The sequence below is a fragment of the Aplidium turbinatum genome, chromosome 1 (genome assembly GCF_918807975.1).
Source record: "Aplidium turbinatum chromosome 1, kaAplTurb1.1, whole genome shotgun sequence".
In the NCBI taxonomy this organism is placed as follows: domain Eukaryota; kingdom Metazoa; phylum Chordata; class Ascidiacea; order Aplousobranchia; family Polyclinidae; genus Aplidium; species Aplidium turbinatum.
The window spans coordinates 62,949,137-62,967,903 of NC_137472.1; the positions used below are offsets into that span (position 1 = coordinate 62,949,137).

The following is an 18,767-nucleotide window of genomic DNA, read 5'->3' on the forward strand; positions in this document are numbered from 1 at the left end:
TGAAGTATTACTAGTAAAAGTTCCGCTGAAATATTTTACTGTCCGAAGCACGGTCTCCATTCACAGTCTCTATATTACTATATTATATTATTAATATAGAAACTGTGCTCCATTATTACCTCCACGTGTATTTCCCAATCTTCATCAGAAAGGAATAGGTTTTCACCAGACACTGCCATTGCTATTCCTGTATAAGCAATAAGCATGAAGCTTCCGCTTCCAGAAGTTTGAAATTGTAAGAAAGTGTCATTTTCTGTTTTGCCAATGGAAAGCCAGTTAGATCCAGTCATGCGTGGCAAGGCAGACACATGATTTTAACGTCGCTTTGGTTTGTTGCATTAAAATCGCCTTTTTCTTTTTTCGCAGTTTCTCGTCTACGCATGTAAAGTCTATGCTGGGACTGTATTGGTGCACAGTTAATTAAATAAAAATAAATGAAAATGTTGCTGAGTAGGCTACCAGTCTGAATGAGCATCACCAATAATAATGAAATATTTGTTGATCCATCAAGCTTTAGTGCAAAACCTGCCGATTCACTTGGCCAACTACGGTACGTCAAGTACATGCAGATGGTTGCAACAGCTTCCACTGTTCATCCTGAAAGATTGCCACACACCGAAGCTGCGATTCGTTTTCATTCCTTCAGAGTACATTTGCAGGTGAAATAATAGTGCGTAGCCTAATGGTATTGCAACACAATACTGGTAATCATTTAGTAAAAAAGCGTCTTTGCTCTATAGATTATAACACTTGAAGATATTTTTCAAGAATTGTTTATTGTCGGTAACTTCAAAATATTACAGCAAATTGCGCTACAGTATTAAACTGCTGTAAGAAAAAAATGCAAGTTATAGCAAAACAGCTTGCGTTATAACATGACTAGCATAATCAAGTGGTGTAGGGGAAGCTCGGGTTAGTTGAGCCACTGGGTTAGTTGATCCACCCCTTTTAATTCTTAAATGTGGTGAGGTAACCACATTTTATCATCACGTGATCTTAAAGTTTCTCATAGCGTGGTCTCTCATCTGGTTTGAGTTGACGATTGATATTATGTGCGGTGCTGAAGTTAAAAAGTTGAGTTTTGACCTTGGAAAATAGATTTTGAAAATAGAGGTATGTCCAATAATATTTTTTTATACTTGGTTGCTGAGACAGTTTTATTTAATTTGTTTGGTAGCTTACCAAACAAGCTACGTTCTGAATAAAAAGCGGCATGGTGTGCCATGAAGTTTTGCTGTAGTTTTAACATTTTCATGGCGGTATAGTTAAGGTGTTAGTTGAGCCACTGCCTTCGGTGTTAGTTGAGCCAGTGTATAAAGTGCGTTATAATGCTTACGATACCTCCACACACGTTACATAGATTGCAGCCGTTGTATAAGTCTGTTTACGGTCCAGTAAATCTCTTTGAACTACATAAAACTCAACAAAAGCTCATAAACGTGGTCAAGCTATAATGAAATGGTGTTATTTGGATGCCATAGCAATACCTTCATTATTTTATCTGCACATTGAGTTACGAGCGACTCTTGGGACAATTGTAAACCTGTTTTCATACATTGATATGATTACTTCAAATATGAACTAAGGATTGGAAAAGAAACGTGGTTAAATTTGTGTTTTCAAAAAAAATAAATGAGGCTCAACTAACCCCAGTCTGTGGCTCAACTAACCCTTACCATGGTGTTAGTTGAGCCATTTGACTACAAGTTTTTAAACACCTGTGGACCCGTTGTCGTCATTCGATAAAGCTTGTACTTCCTACAAATATTGTTTAATATACGCAGAAGCTAGAGCACTGTGAATGAAAAAAATAAAAGCAACTCATATAAAAAACAAATGCAAAAATGCAAAAAGTGGCTCAACTAATCCGACCTTCCCCTACTACAAATCAAAAAATTTATGGCAGCAAGATTTGATTTATCTAAGTTGATATAAAACTGTTGTTTCAGGTATGTCAGTAGAAGCATCTTAACACCGAAATCTTGGATCTCGCACAGTGGGGATGGAAAGCTGACACAGCAGGAGCAGTTATGCCAATAAAGACCAATTTAGATCCGGCACCAGAATGGCTATTGAACGTTGTACGATGCAAATGCAAAGAAGGAACAAAAAATCAATATGGTACAATATCTTGCAGCTGCAGAAAACATGGCTTAAAGTGCGTAACAGCATGTGGAGAGTGTCGTGGGGAAACTTGTTGCAATCTCAGTTATGTACAAGAAAACTGCCCTGAGGATTGCGACAGTTTGATCATGTTTCAATAAATGATTTCATAAAAAAATGGAACGTTTTGCCCTTTTGATTTTATGAGCGACCGAGCATAGAAGTTCACACCAATTAAGTAATATAGGAACGTTACTGCAAAGGCTGGACTGAACCTGAAAATGAGCCTAGAAACGTATGAAATTTTTTTCTTAAGTTTGCTTATGATAATAAAATGTAAAACAATATCAAATAAAAACAATTGTACGGTACCACATAGTTCATGGCGATCTTTATTCTCCTATGGCAGGAAGGCGCCTGCTGCGTTAATACATAGGGTGGTTGCCCAGACCCACGCACGATTTGCCAATTTTTCTTGTCTGATGGATATTTGTGTTTTGCCGAAATTTGGGCTACCCGAAAGATTCCACTGGATAGTTGAGCTGTAGCCTACTCCTCAGACATGGCATATCCATTAGCAGTGTGAGTCGAATTTTCACTGTCGACAAGAACAATAGTTCCACGCCTTGGGCACTCAACTGTCAACCATTTCCTCGAAGGCATAATTATTGAAGTAAAGTTTTAAAAATTTCGCACTTTTTGTATAATGCCCATAATATACTCTCGCCACTTACAGCGCTTAGTTTCGTCATTAAACCGGACTTGGGGTCAAAATGTCCCCTTGAATCATTATATGAAGCTCCGTTCTGTCTAAAAACGATCTTTTAGATCCCACTACTGCATACCAGCTAGCGATGCCTGCCATTTTTGCATTAATTCAACGTTTGCTGAAGTTAGATCGGTGTGGAGGTGACGAGTTTAACTGACTGGGATGTAAAATTATCGCTTTATCAACGCAACTTTATTACAAAGCACGCTTGCTATCTTCAAGACATAACTTCTCTGGGTATAATTGGATTTCCGCATGATGGTGATGTTGTTTTTGCTAGTTTGTCTTTGTTTTCATGTCGTCAAGTTACAGCCTATCTATTTTGTGAGTCGTGCAAGGCTTGGTGCGTTGCACTTGAAATGGCTTTACCCGTGGTAGGATTTCTTTGTGGTGTTTTCTTTGCCTGCCTTGCTCTTTGCTATGAGCTAAACGCATCAAGACGTGTTCTCCTCACGACCATCAGCACTCTTGATAACGCACGATGTTCATAGCAACTGTCCGTACAAATCTTAAATATATCACTATCAGCTAAAGCTATGTGGGCTAATAAAGCTATAGCCTAAATATATGTTGTTTATTTGTTTTTTTTTGTTTGTAACATTTTATTTTTTTTATTTTCCCTTTATATCTTAAATTTTTCTGAAGGTGTTGCGACCGTGCCAATTTTTTTTCAACTCAATAACTTACTTCGGTCAAAAGCACGTTTTAACGTTCGCGTTTTGTCGCTTCTACCTTTTTGTGGACCTTTGCTATGTTGACGTGTATTGTTTTTGATATGATGGTCAGAAATAAAAACAACTGAAATGAAATGTATTGGATCTGCAATTATCAATGGGCTGGGAGTAATGTAAGCAATTTTAGTTTGATGAGGTCAGAGTGACGTCATTTAAAAATAAAAATATTTTTTCAAATGTGAGTTGTCTCTTTCTTATACACGTAGGGAAAAAAGTTGAAAATTAGACTAGAAACTTGCGCAAAAGGAAAACTGCACTTTCGACACTAGCGGCGCAAAGTGCTGCTAAAAAAACAGCCATAACTTTTTCTGGTTGGAGGAGAGTGAAAATCTTAATCTAGAGGAGTTAAGCTTTCCAACGATACCTAATTTGTTAAGGTCGCAATTTATTCCAGGTCAATACGTTTTACGCTTAGACTATAATGCCTGGTAAATGGATTGTTTGGATTTTTTATTGAAGCTACACCAGATTAAATCATTTTTAAAGTTTTGTCTCGTGATTATTCTATTTTAAGTTTGTGAAAGGAAGTAATGTTTCCTAAGAAACTTTAAAAATTGAAAAGGACAGTTTGAAAAAACGCTTCCTTTATTTGCTTTCAAAATCACTTCACTTGAACAAAAAGGCAATCAGCTGTAGCTATGTAGGCTATTGAATGATTTTAATGTTGCTATTCATAAAAATATATGTTATATAAAGCGACTAAGTTACGTTTCTTTTGCTTTCCAACAAAGATAAATAAAAATTGAATTGAATACAGTAACTTATACGGGTAGGAGGGACATGTTAACTGCGACATGTTAGCAGCATCGAGACATTTTAACAGCGTAGTTAGATAGTTTATTTTTAAATATTGATCCTGAGATTCATTTTATTCAAGTCCCTGGATTCCAAGCTGTTTCAGTAAAGCATTATTTCAACCGTTTCATTAAAAATAGCTACAAAATTAGTCTCAATTACAATTACTGTAGTCTACGTAAAAATGTGTAATTAATTACTTTTAACTTTGATTCAAATTTTACCTGAACCACTGAGGACAGAAGAAAAAAAGCAAATCGAAGTCAAATCTTCCCCGATTCATGGGGGCAGCCACTTTTTAAGTGCAGTTATATGTTTTAAAATAAAGGTATCGAGTTGAATTTAGTTGATGTCCAAACGAGACCTGGATTGGAGCCGAAATTAGCAAAACAGAAGAGAGCGCTAAAACATTGCTTCACTCTTATCTAGATGATCTGAAGGACTCACTGCCAGAAGAGATGATTATTATGACTTGTCAAGTGTGACAAAGCTTTCCCAGTAGAATGAATCTTAGTATGCACTTTTGACTCTGAGTAGCGGTTCTACTGTATAATTTGGAACTGGTAGGCTACCAATGAGATTCTTGTGGCCTAGATAGAAACACGTCAAAAACACACTATCGGTATATTAAAAGAACACTCGATGTTTTTCAAGTTTCCGTGCCTTTTGAAAAAGTCAAGGACCATAAAATCATCTCTGGCAGGATCTTAACGTACCATCTGGATCTCCTTGTCAACGCTACTGACTATTAGTGATATGGTTGACAAATATTTATTAACTTGTGATAAGTTAGACCTTTGTAGAAAAATCTGTTTGAGTTACTACAATTTGAAAATTTCTTGCTGCCTGAAAGAAATAAGTACTGTTGCTTGAATGTAAACTAGAGATCACGATTTTCCACTTTATTTTGTAAGGTGCAACTTACTTGTTATGCTCTTATGCTTACCGTGCTTATATCTACACTAATATTTGCTGCTAGAGCCTTTGTTTTCTAACATGGCTGATTTGCTTCACTTGGCATTTTTCATCTTTTGATTATTTTTAACCTGAAATTTAAACTCTTTTAGAAACAAAACTACTTAAAAAAACAACTATGCAGTATTGGTTTTCAGTTGCCTAAATATATGCCAAGCCAAAATTGATAAAACATCCTTAGCATAGAAAATTGTGTTGACCATGGCCACCTAAAGATACGGCCTGATTTGTCACATTTTGCAGAAATTTTCAGGTTTTTCTAACTTTGGGCGAACGTTTAAATAAATTTTTCTAAAAATTATATTTTTACGCTTTCTTTATTCTTTTCCCCAGATGACACAATAGGTTTTAACATTCTCACATGTTGAAAAACAAAGAAAATTTGATTTCGAAGATTTTAGTCAGACAGTTAATTTTCAATAACAGTCTGATTTTGTGTTTTTTAACTTACTTTTTCTCATTTGCTACTGCTTCCCCAAGGCAACAAAAAAGTTTTATGTCATTAGGAAACCGCAAAAAGTAAAAACATCTCAAAAAATGTCAGTCAAACACTAGCAGTAGCTGTAATCAAAATCTGCAAAATGTGACAAATCAGGCCGCATCTCCAGGTGGCCATGTGTTGACTAAGTAAACACATTTACCTACCAGCAGCAACTTCTCGAGTTCTTTTATGCAGCGCAGTAAGAAATACTTTCCGTTTTCGCAATTTTTCACCTGAAAAGAATTACATCCCTCATGAAAACTTATTCATTTTTTTTTCACGTCTTATTTACGTTATGTATCAGTGCTGGAGTGAACCAGCTCAGTGGCCGAATGGTTTTGCCTTCTGCTCTGATACTGGTAGATCTCATTTCAGTTCTGTTCGGGATTGAGCAGTTAGGGTCAAACCAGAGACTTTAAAGACGATAGCGATTGTTCTCTTTTTGGGATGACGCAGTGAGAATAAGTCGGGTAATAATGTGATGACATCGTAAACTTGATATGAAATTAAAAATGAGCCCAGTCGCTAAAAGACCTTAAATATTGTAAAGCGACAGTAGATAAAACTACCCAGACAGCAAATCAACAGTTTTTGTTACGTTTGCAGACGTTAAATCAAAAAAAGGTTGATTTACTGTCTGGGCATAACATTATTTTTATTGGTGGAGTGCGCGCGTGCAGCACAGCAAATAGGTTACACAAGCGCACACACGCTGATTGACATCGCAGGAGCCAGTCTTGACGTTTCCCGCAAGCGAATTTTTTTTCCCGCGAACTTTCTGTTACTTCGCATAGAGTTTGTATTAATACCATGTGAATGCAAACATTTTTCGTTGGCGTGTTTGGTTCAGTGTGTTCATCTTCTGCCTTAGCCTATGTTCGTGAGGATATCGGTTTGACGCTCATCGAAGTCAATTTTTTTTTCTTTAAATTAATTTTTGCGGTGCGCAAAAGCTTTTCAAAAAAAGTAGGGTTAGGTTTAATGGCTTAGGGTTAATTGTTATTGTTAGAGTTAGGGTTAATTGTTAATTAATTCAGAAATATCTTACTTTTAGAGTGACCAGAATCAATTACTTTTCTCAACTTTTTTAAACTTGACTAGACTATTTGTGTCTCCAGGCTACGTTTTTTTCAAGTTCAATGTTTAGACTTGGACCTGCAGGGCGAAAATCGGCTGCTGACTTTGAAAACCGCGCGAAAAAAATGAATCGGTAAAAACAGTGACGCGCGCTGCGCGGTAACCAGTAATGGCTTACAGAAATATGTAAATGAGACAAACACTTCGTGGAAAAAAAATTCGCTTCCCGCAGAACTGTTTGCTTTTATGGCTAACTTTTTAGATCACAATTTTGAGAGTAGCTGACAATTACCCTCAAAGAATGAACAATCACATTCTTCCCCGTAACTCAATTGGAGGTTATCATTTCATATAAATTATAATATTTCGGTTCTTCTCCAATTAGATTTAAAATATTTCGCAAAAAGTAAAAAGCAAATTAATTTTATTTTTGAACGCCTATGCGTTCATGCGTGACATTATGCGTTCATGCGTGACATCTTAGCTGAAGGAACATTGAGTAAATCAACATTTCGGTGCTTGAGTTAATGTCATTCGACAGAACCGAAAGTAAAACAAGTAACATTAGCCAACATACGCCTTTTGCTAATTAATATAATATTGTTAATTTAATGTATTAAAGTCAATATATAATCTAACAGTACGGCAGTCATTGGTGCGATATAGTGACTTGGTTCACTAACACTTTAACACCAATATTAATCTTCATTTTTATTGCGTGACACTCTTGATAGCAAAATCCGTTTTTTTATATTGTTTCAACGTTTGCAAAACGGTAAATTAATATGAAAACAGTTGTCTGTTGGTTGGTTTCACTTCGTTTGAATAACTATTATATCAATAAGAGCAAAATAAAATCTTGTCAGTGGATGTCACGCTGTTAATCGCAGGGTACTGGAACAGCGACTGCATTGTGTGAGTCTCCACATTATTAGTTTCCACTGCAGAGTTAACCACCATCAAACTGAGAAAATGTTTTACAGCGAAAGATTCGAATAGCTATGAACACAGAACAGCATTTATTTCACGTTTTAATGAACATATTTTGTGCTTCAAACAATTCTTTGACTTTACTTGGCGTTTAAATCATTTTCCTTGGCAAAAATATTTTAAACTATTTAAGAATAAAAACTATTCTAGAATAGATTCGAATCCTCAACCTTTTAAAATGCTCTTTCCCAAGGGTTGGTGTCACTTTTGTTGGTATCAGCGTGGTTTGATGTTTACCAATTGGTATCAGCGCGCTACTGCTCACCTCTGTATACACATTACACAGCGTTGTCAAGATCTTAATTTGATGTACAAAGTAAAATACATTTTACCAGGTGAAGATAATCGGGTTTGCTGGGAAGGTGTTTGGAGTGTTGAAACATCGGATTCTTCTGAAGGTGACTGGATAGTTGTTGAACTTAAAGAACCTATAAAAGTACAAACATGTTTGCAATATGCACCTTACTTGCAGATGGCAAATTAAAAAAAAAGATTTTGCAAGTGACCCTGAGCGACAAACATTTGCTTGCTGCAAGTCCGATGCACTTCAGGCAAGATTCAATTTCAGCGCATCATTGCTCAACTTTTTACTTTAATAAGTGAACAATAAAAGTCATAAAGTTTTTAGTTTTGGTAACTCCAATTGTTGTTGGTTAAATTACTTTATATGTTGTAGTAAAACTAGGAATTAAAAATTAAATGATGGTTAAACTTTACACGGTATCAGCAAAATAATACAGCTTACGCCAAAATCTCATGTTTCATACTTAGCTTACTTTTTTATGTGTAAGTTTGGTTAATAACTCTGCTATGTTGACCGCAGACTCCAAATGTTTGGAACTAGACCTTAGATGCCCAGACTCACGCTCCGGCTCCTGTACACTTCTGTATTGTAGCCAGCAGTGTTGACTTAAGTGGTTCAGTGAGTAGGCTACTTTTGTGCTAGGGAACGAGATCGTTTTAAGTACCCAGAAAATACTTGAAAAGTCCAAAATATTTTTATAATTGTCCTCAATTTGCACTAATGATGCACTGATGTGTCCTTTCTTATGAAACAAACACCTAACTTTCCCCCGGAAATTTTTTTAAAGATAAGCCGCAAATAAGTTTGCAAAGCATTGAAGCATTTGATATATTGTCTATTGGTATATTGACGATGTATCAGTGTAAAAAACTGATTTACTGACCAGGGCAAGCCTATTCTAAACTCTTGCACAGGCCTACTATAGCCTACAATCGTTTTGAAGAGTTTCAGTTTTGAAAAGCTTTGCTCAGCCCAAGCCGCAAGCAAGTTTGCAAAATATTGAAGCATTTGATATATTGTCTAAAAGTTTTTATAGCACCAAAAACCAATAAAACATCTTCAGGTATCGAAAATTTTGCTAAACTTGTAATTATTGCTGTTTTGGTCACTGGTCAACTCATTGGCGTCAATGTGCCTGCTTGATTGTAAGTTACCAATGATTTGCAACAATCTCAAAGCTTCTGCAAATGCGAGACCGAATTTCCAGAGGAGCCAGCAAGTCTGCGGTTTCAAAGCATCAGAGCGACTTTTTCATTCAGTATCTCGTAAAATATAGGCCTGCAATTGGTGCGACAATTTTCCTAATACAAAAGTATGTTTGTTCAAAGATAAACAACCTTAAAAAAGTTACAAAACAGCAAGAAAAAAACGTTTGGATCCTCTTTAAGTTGTACATGGCCCGAGGGGCTCGCGTTGAGCAAATTGATTTAACTGGAAATGAAGAATCAATTGAAATGAATTGACAATGCTCTAATTCAGGGGTCACCAACTGATGGTCCGCGGTCCGCATGCGGCATGCGCAATTAAATAGGAACATTAATTGGGCAAAGCAACATCATGGTTTATCTGTAGATAAAGTAAAAATGCTAGCTTACGAATACGAATTTACTTAGCAAAACCAAGTCACCGTTCCCAAAAACTCTGGCAACAAGAAGGCAGGAAGAGAGTGGTTGTGGTCATTCGTGAAACGTCATAATTTGGCGACATGGCCCGAGCGGCTCGCGTTGAGCAAACTGATCTAACGGGAAATGCAGAACAATTGAAATGAATTGACAATGCTCTAATTGTCAGTGTAGTCCGATCTTACTTGGTTGGGGGTGGGAAAAGGGTTGCAATCGTTGTGAAGGTTTGGCTGTTCTTCCAGATGATTCTGTAAAAACACAAATAACGACAAAAGTTAATTACAGTCTTAATTTATTGTGACGTTTATTGCGATAAAGCGAGACATAGACGTAAAGTTTGATTTAAATTTTAATTGAAATGAAATTGTGTTAAACCTAAAAGTTGAATATTTGAAATTACTTTTGGCCGATAACCATATAACAGCACAAAGATCTGATAGATTTGAAATATTTTTATCTTCTAATTATTCCGGGAAATAAAATTTCAAAACCGGTTTTGTTCAAGTTTGTGATTTAATGCAACATAAACACATTTAAATTCATATAATTAGTTTCTTACTTGGAAATATTCTTTTTTTGAAGTATTTCAATTTTCTTATTAAGTATTGAGGTTTTGACTTTCCAGAAACAGTTAAAGTATCTTGAGAAGACGATTGTGGTTGATTTGAAGCATCCTGGGAAGATGATTGTGATTGATTTGAAGCATCCTGGGAAGACGATTGTGGTTGATTTGAAACATCTTGTGAAAATGATTGTGGTTGATTTGAAGTATCCTGGGAAGACGATTGTGGTTGATTTGAAACATCTTGTGAAAACGATTGTGGTTGATTTGAAGCATCCTGGGAAGATGATTTAAGTTGATTTGAAGCATGGGATTCTTGAAGACTAGAATCTTGCAAGAGATCTGAAAAGCGAGAAATAAAACTGTTAACTACCTCATAGTGTGCCGCAGCACAGTAGTATGGAGCAGGCCCGTAACTAGGAGGGGCGCAGGGGGGGCGAAGCCCCCCCTACAAAAATGTTGGCACCCCCTGGAAAAAAATGATGTTAATTAGCTCTGTTCGCGGACTTTTCAGTTTTATATCCGATTTTCTTGTGTTGTTTAATTGTAAACATTGTGTGACGTGTTTAATGGTGTGGTCGAATGTTGTGTTAAACAGACTCGAGATTTAATGTTGGTTAGATCCAGAGTACACCAGTTTCCAACTGAGCAAAGCAGTGTGATAGCCGACAAGTCTCCAGAATACTGTGCAGAAAGTTGACTGCCAAATACACGCCTTACTGATTTGTGATTTCCTGGTGATGGAAGAGTTAGCCTAGCCTTCTAGTTGTTGTAGGAATGGAAGAGAAAATGGATCTGAGAAGGTTACTGATGTAGGCTATGCTGTGATAGACGACATTGTTTTGGAGATGAAACTCAGATTTGCTGACAATTTATGGTTTTACACATCTGTTCGTGCCCTTTCAAGAAAAAATAAAAACTTCTTGGACGGTGAATCTCTCATTCCATTAGGCCTATATACGCAACTGAAGATAGATATTCCATCAGAGGCGGAATTGCAAGTCGCAAAACAGTTCCTACATGACCGTGGCGTGTGGAAGTTGCAAAATTCCAATTATTAGCCTACTGAAAGAACTGTACAATCAACGACTGGCATTAGTGAATGCATATAAACTTGCTGCTACTATGGCATTATTCGTGTCCAGTAGTGCGGTTTGTGAGAGTGGCTTCTCGGTCTTATCTCGGATAGACAAGCCTACACGCAGGTCTATGTTCCAGACGAGACAGGCGAACTTGGTCCTGTTGGGGTTTCAAAAGAAAATGACCGAGAAAATAGACGTGGACGTTTTTGTTAATAGACTCAGTAAAGTCCACCAACGCCTTCTGTTAAGGTAGGACCTAACCTATCTTTGGCGAGGATGTATTTCACTGATGGTGTGAAATACATTCTCAATATTATCCTTAAAAGATTGATCTTGAAGAGATGATTGTTGATTCTGCACTATGGAAAAAGAGGTGCAATGTAGGTAACACATTGTACAATTATTTACAAAACGATGAGTGACAGGTGCAGCGGCTGCAGCCCTATTTGATCATAGTTGAACGCCTATTTTCTGTGTATATTTTGTGTGATTTATACAGCGCATTAGGGGAAAATGCAAATAAACTAAAACGAACTCGAAGTTCATGAAAGGATTAACTAACAAAAGAGTCAACTACAAAATCATAAATTTTTATTTCACTGCGGTTTCTATGCCTATTTTTAACCATTTTATCGCTAGTTGATGGTCGGATCCGGATCGGATGTTTTAAAAATGATTTTGTTTCTCAATTTCTATGCTATCGTCATTATAACTGCTTAAGCTACAGTATGTAATTGACTCTATAATGCCAGTTTACGCTGCTGTTTCTATGATAATCTATGCTAATGTAAACGCTGCTATACGATTAATGTTTTTGCGTAGATATACTACATTGTGTACAAACGTCGTTTTCGTACACGATACTGAAGGTAAAAGTTGGGCCCCCTCTGGAATACTTTTTGCCCCCCCTGGTGCTCCAAGCTAGTTACGGGCCTGGTATGGAGCGATACTTAGTGCGCCATAGGACAACTATAATGTGAACATAACTTGGAATGCACACATTCATTCAAAGGCTGGTTGATGTGCTTTCATCAGTCAGCACAAATTGTAGCCTAAGTCAAAATGTCTATAAAGTGAGTCATATTCTCTGCTTTTAAAATTAAAGTATTGAAATCTGCTTTGAAATGCGTTGCTCAGCCACACAACTCAAGAGCTACAATAAGTTTAAACAAAATAATATTTCCAGAACCTTCCTTATTATTGGATGCACAATTGCACATATGCTATATTAAAACACTTCACCCTTTCAATGTTGGTCTGACATCAGCATTGATTGTTACGTCAGTACCACACTTTCATGAAGAGGAAGCAACTGTTTCCATTTGTGAGTTACTGAATAGACAAGTTGGTTGGTTTGAATCTTTATCCTTGGACCGACAAAGCTTCTGATAGCTTATTCCTAGAAGTTTCGCATACTTGTAGAGGCTTTGAACCACTGACGCCTGGCCGGTTACCGAGATTGACAGAGAAACATTTCCGTTTGTTGAAGTCTTGTCTGTGAATTCTTAATCCATCCACTAGGTGCCGCTAAAATCGGAGCAATCCTCAAATGCGTTGCTCAAGCGCATATTCCGAGAGCCGAACCAGTGCCGCTTGATCGTGAGGTTTCTTTGTGAACAAATGTTTTACTCTCCTACGGCTACTCTACTTTACAAAGAATTAATTTCAGCCGAAAACTCCAACAATTTTAAACATATCGACGAAGATCGTGATTGAGAGCAAGGATTTGCAGTTTATGAAGAAATCCCTAATGCGTAATTGCACAGTTGGGGAAATTCGTGGATACGGTACAACAAATCTTTGAGAAGATATAAATGATATTCCTCTTAATTTTCTACTTTGAACGGCATGTGTCATCCTCATTTTTACAGCACATCAATAAAAGTTTGTACACAACCTTTATATTCATAATATTGTCGATGAAGGGGGCCCGAAAAATAAATTGGTACCGGGCCCGAGAAATCCTGTCAACGGCCCTGCAAAAGAGCAACCATAATAACATCAAACGCTACATTATGCTGACAAACATGTCGATAGGATAGTGACAAGGTATTATCTGAATTATAGCCTACAGTTCACACAATATGCACATAGACATTCCAATGGAGTGCAGAAATTCTGAAGACACACACAGAAATAGCATCAGAAACAGTCAATAAAAGAGCTTTCATAAAATATGAACTCTTCACTTATAAGCTTAAAAATGCTCTTTTGAGGGACTTTCTTTTATGAACAGCATCTGGAATTTCTCTTTTAAAACTCCAGCAATAGTCGGCCATCATATGACAATCCCACCGACCTTGATAACGCTACTCCATAATTTTAATATCCTGTTGGAAACGTTCACCCTGTTCTTCACTAACTTTCCCAAGGTTTTCTGGAAACTCATCTGCATGGCTCTTCAAATAGTGAACTTTGATGCTCATCCTGCATCCCAAATCTTCAAAACTAAGCAGTAGTTCCTTTAAGAGATCTTTATAATTTTCTGCTTTTCTGTTTCCCAAAAAATTTCTCACAACAGCACCGAAAGCATTCCAAGCTCTAGCCTCGAATGGCAACATTGATTTTACAAATTTTCATCCTTTAACAATTGCCTGATTTGTAGTCCATTGAAAATCCCAGCTCTTTTTTTCTCTTCACTGAGACCAGGAAAAGCATAACATATATACTTGAAACACTCTCCTTCATGATCCAAAGCTTTTACATATTGTTTCATGAAACCAAGTTTGATGTGAAGAGGAGGCAAGAGGATCTTTTTGATATCAACTAACTGATCAGTGATCACGTATGATATTTTTGTCTCCAGGTGTCGAGGTGAGCCTTGGAGGCCACTCTTCTTTGTTCCAGTGCTGATCCTTGGCCCTGCTGTCCCAGTAGCATAGGAAACATGGGTATTTGGTGTAGCCACTTTGTTGCCCCAACAAAAAGTTCACCATTTTTAAATCTACACAGATGAGCCAACCATGCTCATGGTACTTTAACTTTTCAAGAACAGTTTTAATGTTCTAATACTCTTCTTTCATTGTCACCGAATGTCCTATCGGAATAGAACCGTACACGTTACCATTGTGAAGTAGAACACACTTCAAACTTCGTTTGGAGCTATCAATGAAAAGTCTCCATTCATCTGCATCATACTGTGGTAATCCCATTTCTAGAAGAAGCCCTTCTATATTGTTGCAATAAACGAAATCATTGTGGGAAGCAAACTATGGAAGCAGTTCTTCTTCTCGTTTGCGATAAAATGTCACGCTTGTACCAGCTTTGAGAAGTTTCCTTTCCTGTAGCCTTGATGCCAATAACTCCGCAGATTGCTTAGGCAAATACAAATCTCTCACTAAATCATTTAATTCTATCTGATTAAACTGGGAAGGCTTGTCTGACAGATCTTCGGGTACTGGTTGAAAAATTTCCCCTTCTCCTTCACTAAACGATGCTTCTGAAGAAGAAATAGCCTCTTCGTGTAGTTCTGGAAGTGATGTAAATACTGGCAGTGGCTTTTCATCACTGTGAGGAACTGGCCGCAATGCCGAATCCAGATTTGGATATTTCAAAACGATGTTTACTCTTTTTGTTATACCCTTTCACACTAACAAGACAAAAATAACAATCGTCAACATGATTTCGTTGCTCTCGCCAAATCATGGGTATTCCAAATTTCATTTGTGAACCTTTTCCTTGCGACCAACTTCTCAGACATTCAAAGCAGGTCTTGCACACTTTATGAGGAGCCCAGCTTTTGAGGAGCCCAGCAAGATATGCCCTTTTTACAAACGTGGTAATATTGCATTGTTGAGACTTCAACATGAAGCATCCACAAATGTAACAAAATATATCCGGATCATTAGAACATTTTCTTCTTTTGCTGGAAGCAGACATAGCTTGAGATCAAATATAACCTTTCTTTGTTAGTAGTTTTCTAAGAGCAAGTTTTTCCACAGAAACACCACTATACCAAAAACTCTAACCGACTTGAACTCAAACTTATAAAGTATGAAAATACTTTTTCCTTCTACAAACCACTTTTCAGCTTGAACTCTGATGTTGGTATGTACAATGTACATGTGCTTTATAAAACTTCTAAATAAATCTTCCTCACTAAGCAAGAATTTATTACTAAGTCAAATCTACTCCCACCAGCTGTTTTCCTACGATATTCCATCTGCACAGAGATAGCAGCTGACCTACAGATAACGCCTGAGAAGCCAAGACAGGGAGTTCAAGCCAGCATGGAAAAACTCAACGCTACCAACCTCCACTATGTCCTATTACAATTATCATAACAGGAATTTTTTTTATTTTAGAGGAAATCTGAACCAATTTATGAATTTAGTGTAAAAATATCTCTATGTTTGAAAGTTTATAGCTGTCAGAAAATAATTATATTTGACATTTTACTGCACTAAAAAGGGTAAAATTGGTCAATTTCATAAAATAATGGCAACGATAGAAAAAAAAACTTGATGTGATAGAGAAAATCTGAGTTCATTTTCGAATTCAGCGCCCCAAAATTAGCCAAAATCAGTTGTCAAAACCCAAACCTGAAAAAAAAAGTTGAAATTTGTAGACCAGTGTAATTATTAAGAACTACTCAACAGCCACAGGGCGGCACGACGTAATCAAGCGCATGCGACTCGGTGCAATGCACTTACACTAAGGCAATAACCATAACGCAAAACAAACGTTATTGAGCTGAATCAAATTTAAAGACCACATACATGACTGCAGTATCTGTTGTGACGTCAATTTTACATCAGATTCGTTTGAAATAATTCTAAACTGTCCATCAAAATTTGAAACCAAATTCATGAGGCACTTCAAGTAAAACGAAAAAAACCGCAGCTCAACAAGCAGTTCCTCACTGGAGGGCATCTTGCTAACTGAATTTATATTAGATTACGTTTGCTGTATGTCATAATTGCTTCCCGGATTGTACTTTGTCGCCGCTCCCTATCCCGCAATCTTGTCTTGTGATTACACGCTAGTGTACGTTACAACAAAATATTAACACCTTTGGTATCTGTTCTGCGGTTGTGTGTGTACTTAGCTCAGTGCCTATTGCAGTTATTTCTTCAGTCACTTAACATTAGCCTACCATTATTTACAGTTATAAAGTTTAAGTGGTTTAGTGGATATTCCTGCTTGAAGCAATTTGTGAAAACGGATTATTCTAGAAGTGCTTATCGCTGTTCACGTTTATACAAATCGACATTTTGTTACTAATCCGAATGGTTCAGCACTTCCGCAACTCCTGAAGACAAGTCTCGCACCTCCTAGTGGTACGTGTAACAATGGTTACGAACTCCTGCTTTAATGAAAAACAGATTGTCCAATTTTGGACAATCACGAACTTATTCGATTTCAGTTGGATAACAAAACATTGTTTATGAAACATAATTACCTTCATTCATCCATGGATCCAACAGCAGTCCGGATAAAAACTGGACAACGACTGACCAATGATTGACCAGTAGATTACTTTGAACAAATGTTGTGAAATTTTCTAACGACATTTGATCGACCATGTATAAAGCGGTAAAAAACTCTTGAAAAGTTTGGTGTGAAAAATACAATCGTCGGTTACCCTCCAAAAGACCACACCTTCGATTTGAACCAAATAATGTCACAACAAGTGCTTGGACTTGCTCGCTTGTTAAATGTTCTGCTTGAAGATCTTCAATTGTGATTAATACTGTTTTATTCTTAGTAGCTTGAAATGCTAGTTTTGATAAACTAATAACGACTTGATCCGAAAGAGAAATGACGTGACCTGATGATTTGAGGTTTTCCAGCACACGATGAAATATTTGGGTCATTGTCGAAATATTTACAGTTTCATCTGATGAATCAAGAGAAGCTCTCAAGTATAATTGTAGCATCAAAGGATTGTGACACAAGGATTCTAGATGAGGAGTTTCTACAGTTAGCTTTTCAAAAATTTTACTTGATTTTTGTTCATCATTTATCAATGCAATAAATAATTGTTTCATATTTTCAGACGTTAAGTCTCCAACAAAATATGTTTGCTTAGGGCGACAGATTTCAGGAATTTTGAGCATGGCGTGTGGTCGTGAGGTGAATACAATGTGGCAATTAGGTAATAATAATCCTCTACACAGATACGACACAAGCTCCTGGCATGTGAGTAAAGTGTCATAATTTGATCTTTTCACTTTATCCACCAAATTCCAGTTCACCTGGTCGAATCCGTCAAAGACAAAACAACAGTTTTGAGTGTGATTTTTCATCCAACTAAAAAGTACATTTTTTTCTTCCATCTCCAAGTTATATTTTACATCTCCAAGTAAAAATTCCTTCAAAGTTAGTTTCTCATCATTGCAATCACTCATGCTCATAAAAAGTATCCTCAGAACGAGAAAGTCTCTGGCTTCGTTTAGACCCCTTGCCAGGCGCTTTGATAACGTTGTCTTTCCTGCCCCAGGGTAACCGACGATTGATATGAAGCTTTGGGACTTAACACGTGAAATTAATTTATCAATCGAAACTTTTTTATCGGATTCTTTAAATTGAATTTGTCTCGTTTTGGGATCATACTGGTCGTCATTGGGAATGAACCTTCCCTTGTAGAAGTCGATTGTCAGAAGCTCTGGATGAACTTCTGGCAAATTCGATGCGGGAATGTCGAACCTCGCCACATCCACATCGAATTTGCGATCATAAAGCTCTCCAGTGGTTTTCTTCAGTTTGTCGAAGGCTCTGCTTGGATCTGAATAAGTGCAATGCGCATTGAAACAAAATTAACACTTTTGAATGAGTCAACAAATAAAAGTATATTTCTTTACATAATTTTGTTAGTTACTCTCAGCTATGAATTGAGATTGCATTTGTAAGATCCAATCAGTTGATTTGTAAGACAATCGCTAAAGCAAACGACATTAAATACGAATGTGTAATAAACAAATTGAACCCTTCATGTTACTTGACATCATGCGTTTGTGGCTCAGCAAGGCAAACGCTCTCTCAAAGCTCCAACATTTGTAAAATATTTTGGAGGCTGAACCTTTAACTCAGTGTTTCCTAACCTTTTTCGAGCCGTCACCCAAATAAACGTAGGGACTATAGCATGTTACCCTTAATATTCACTTCGTAAAACAACTTAACCATTTCCATTATGCTACTAGTTGTGTCGTTTTATTTGTTACTTTTCAGTAAGTTTTTAGAAACAATCACTGCAAGAAAAAAAAATATCGTTTTTAGTGTGTTCTAGCCCAATTCCGTAGGAAAATCGCGGAAATGGCAACTATGGTATCTA

General features: G+C 36.9%; 2 protein-coding genes across 8 annotated transcripts in view; both read right to left on the reverse strand.

The window, feature by feature from the left end:
• The window catches only part of LOC145774829 (uncharacterized), a 395,287-nt gene that overhangs the window by 232,281 nt on the left and 144,239 nt on the right, over window positions 1–18,767 (reverse strand). For all 7 annotated transcript variants that reach the window (XM_082587146.1, XM_082586429.1, XM_082590496.1 and 4 more), the window contains exon 3: window positions 16,896–18,221. In XM_082587146.1, coding sequence (XP_082443272.1) covers window positions 16,896–18,221 — 1,326 coding nt within the window. The remainder of the gene's footprint in view (window positions 1–16,895; window positions 18,222–18,767) is intronic.
• LOC145786235 (uncharacterized) overlaps window positions 1–18,767 on the reverse strand; it is a 370,479-nt gene that overhangs the window by 67,449 nt on the left and 284,263 nt on the right. Inside the window, exons 5-8 of the mRNA XM_082598227.1 lie at window positions 10,410–10,754; window positions 10,036–10,098; window positions 8,257–8,352; window positions 6,022–6,090 (exon numbers count right to left, since the gene is read on the reverse strand). Coding sequence (XP_082454353.1) covers window positions 6,022–6,090; window positions 8,257–8,352; window positions 10,036–10,098; window positions 10,410–10,754 — 573 coding nt within the window. The remainder of the gene's footprint in view (window positions 1–6,021; window positions 6,091–8,256; window positions 8,353–10,035; window positions 10,099–10,409; window positions 10,755–18,767) is intronic.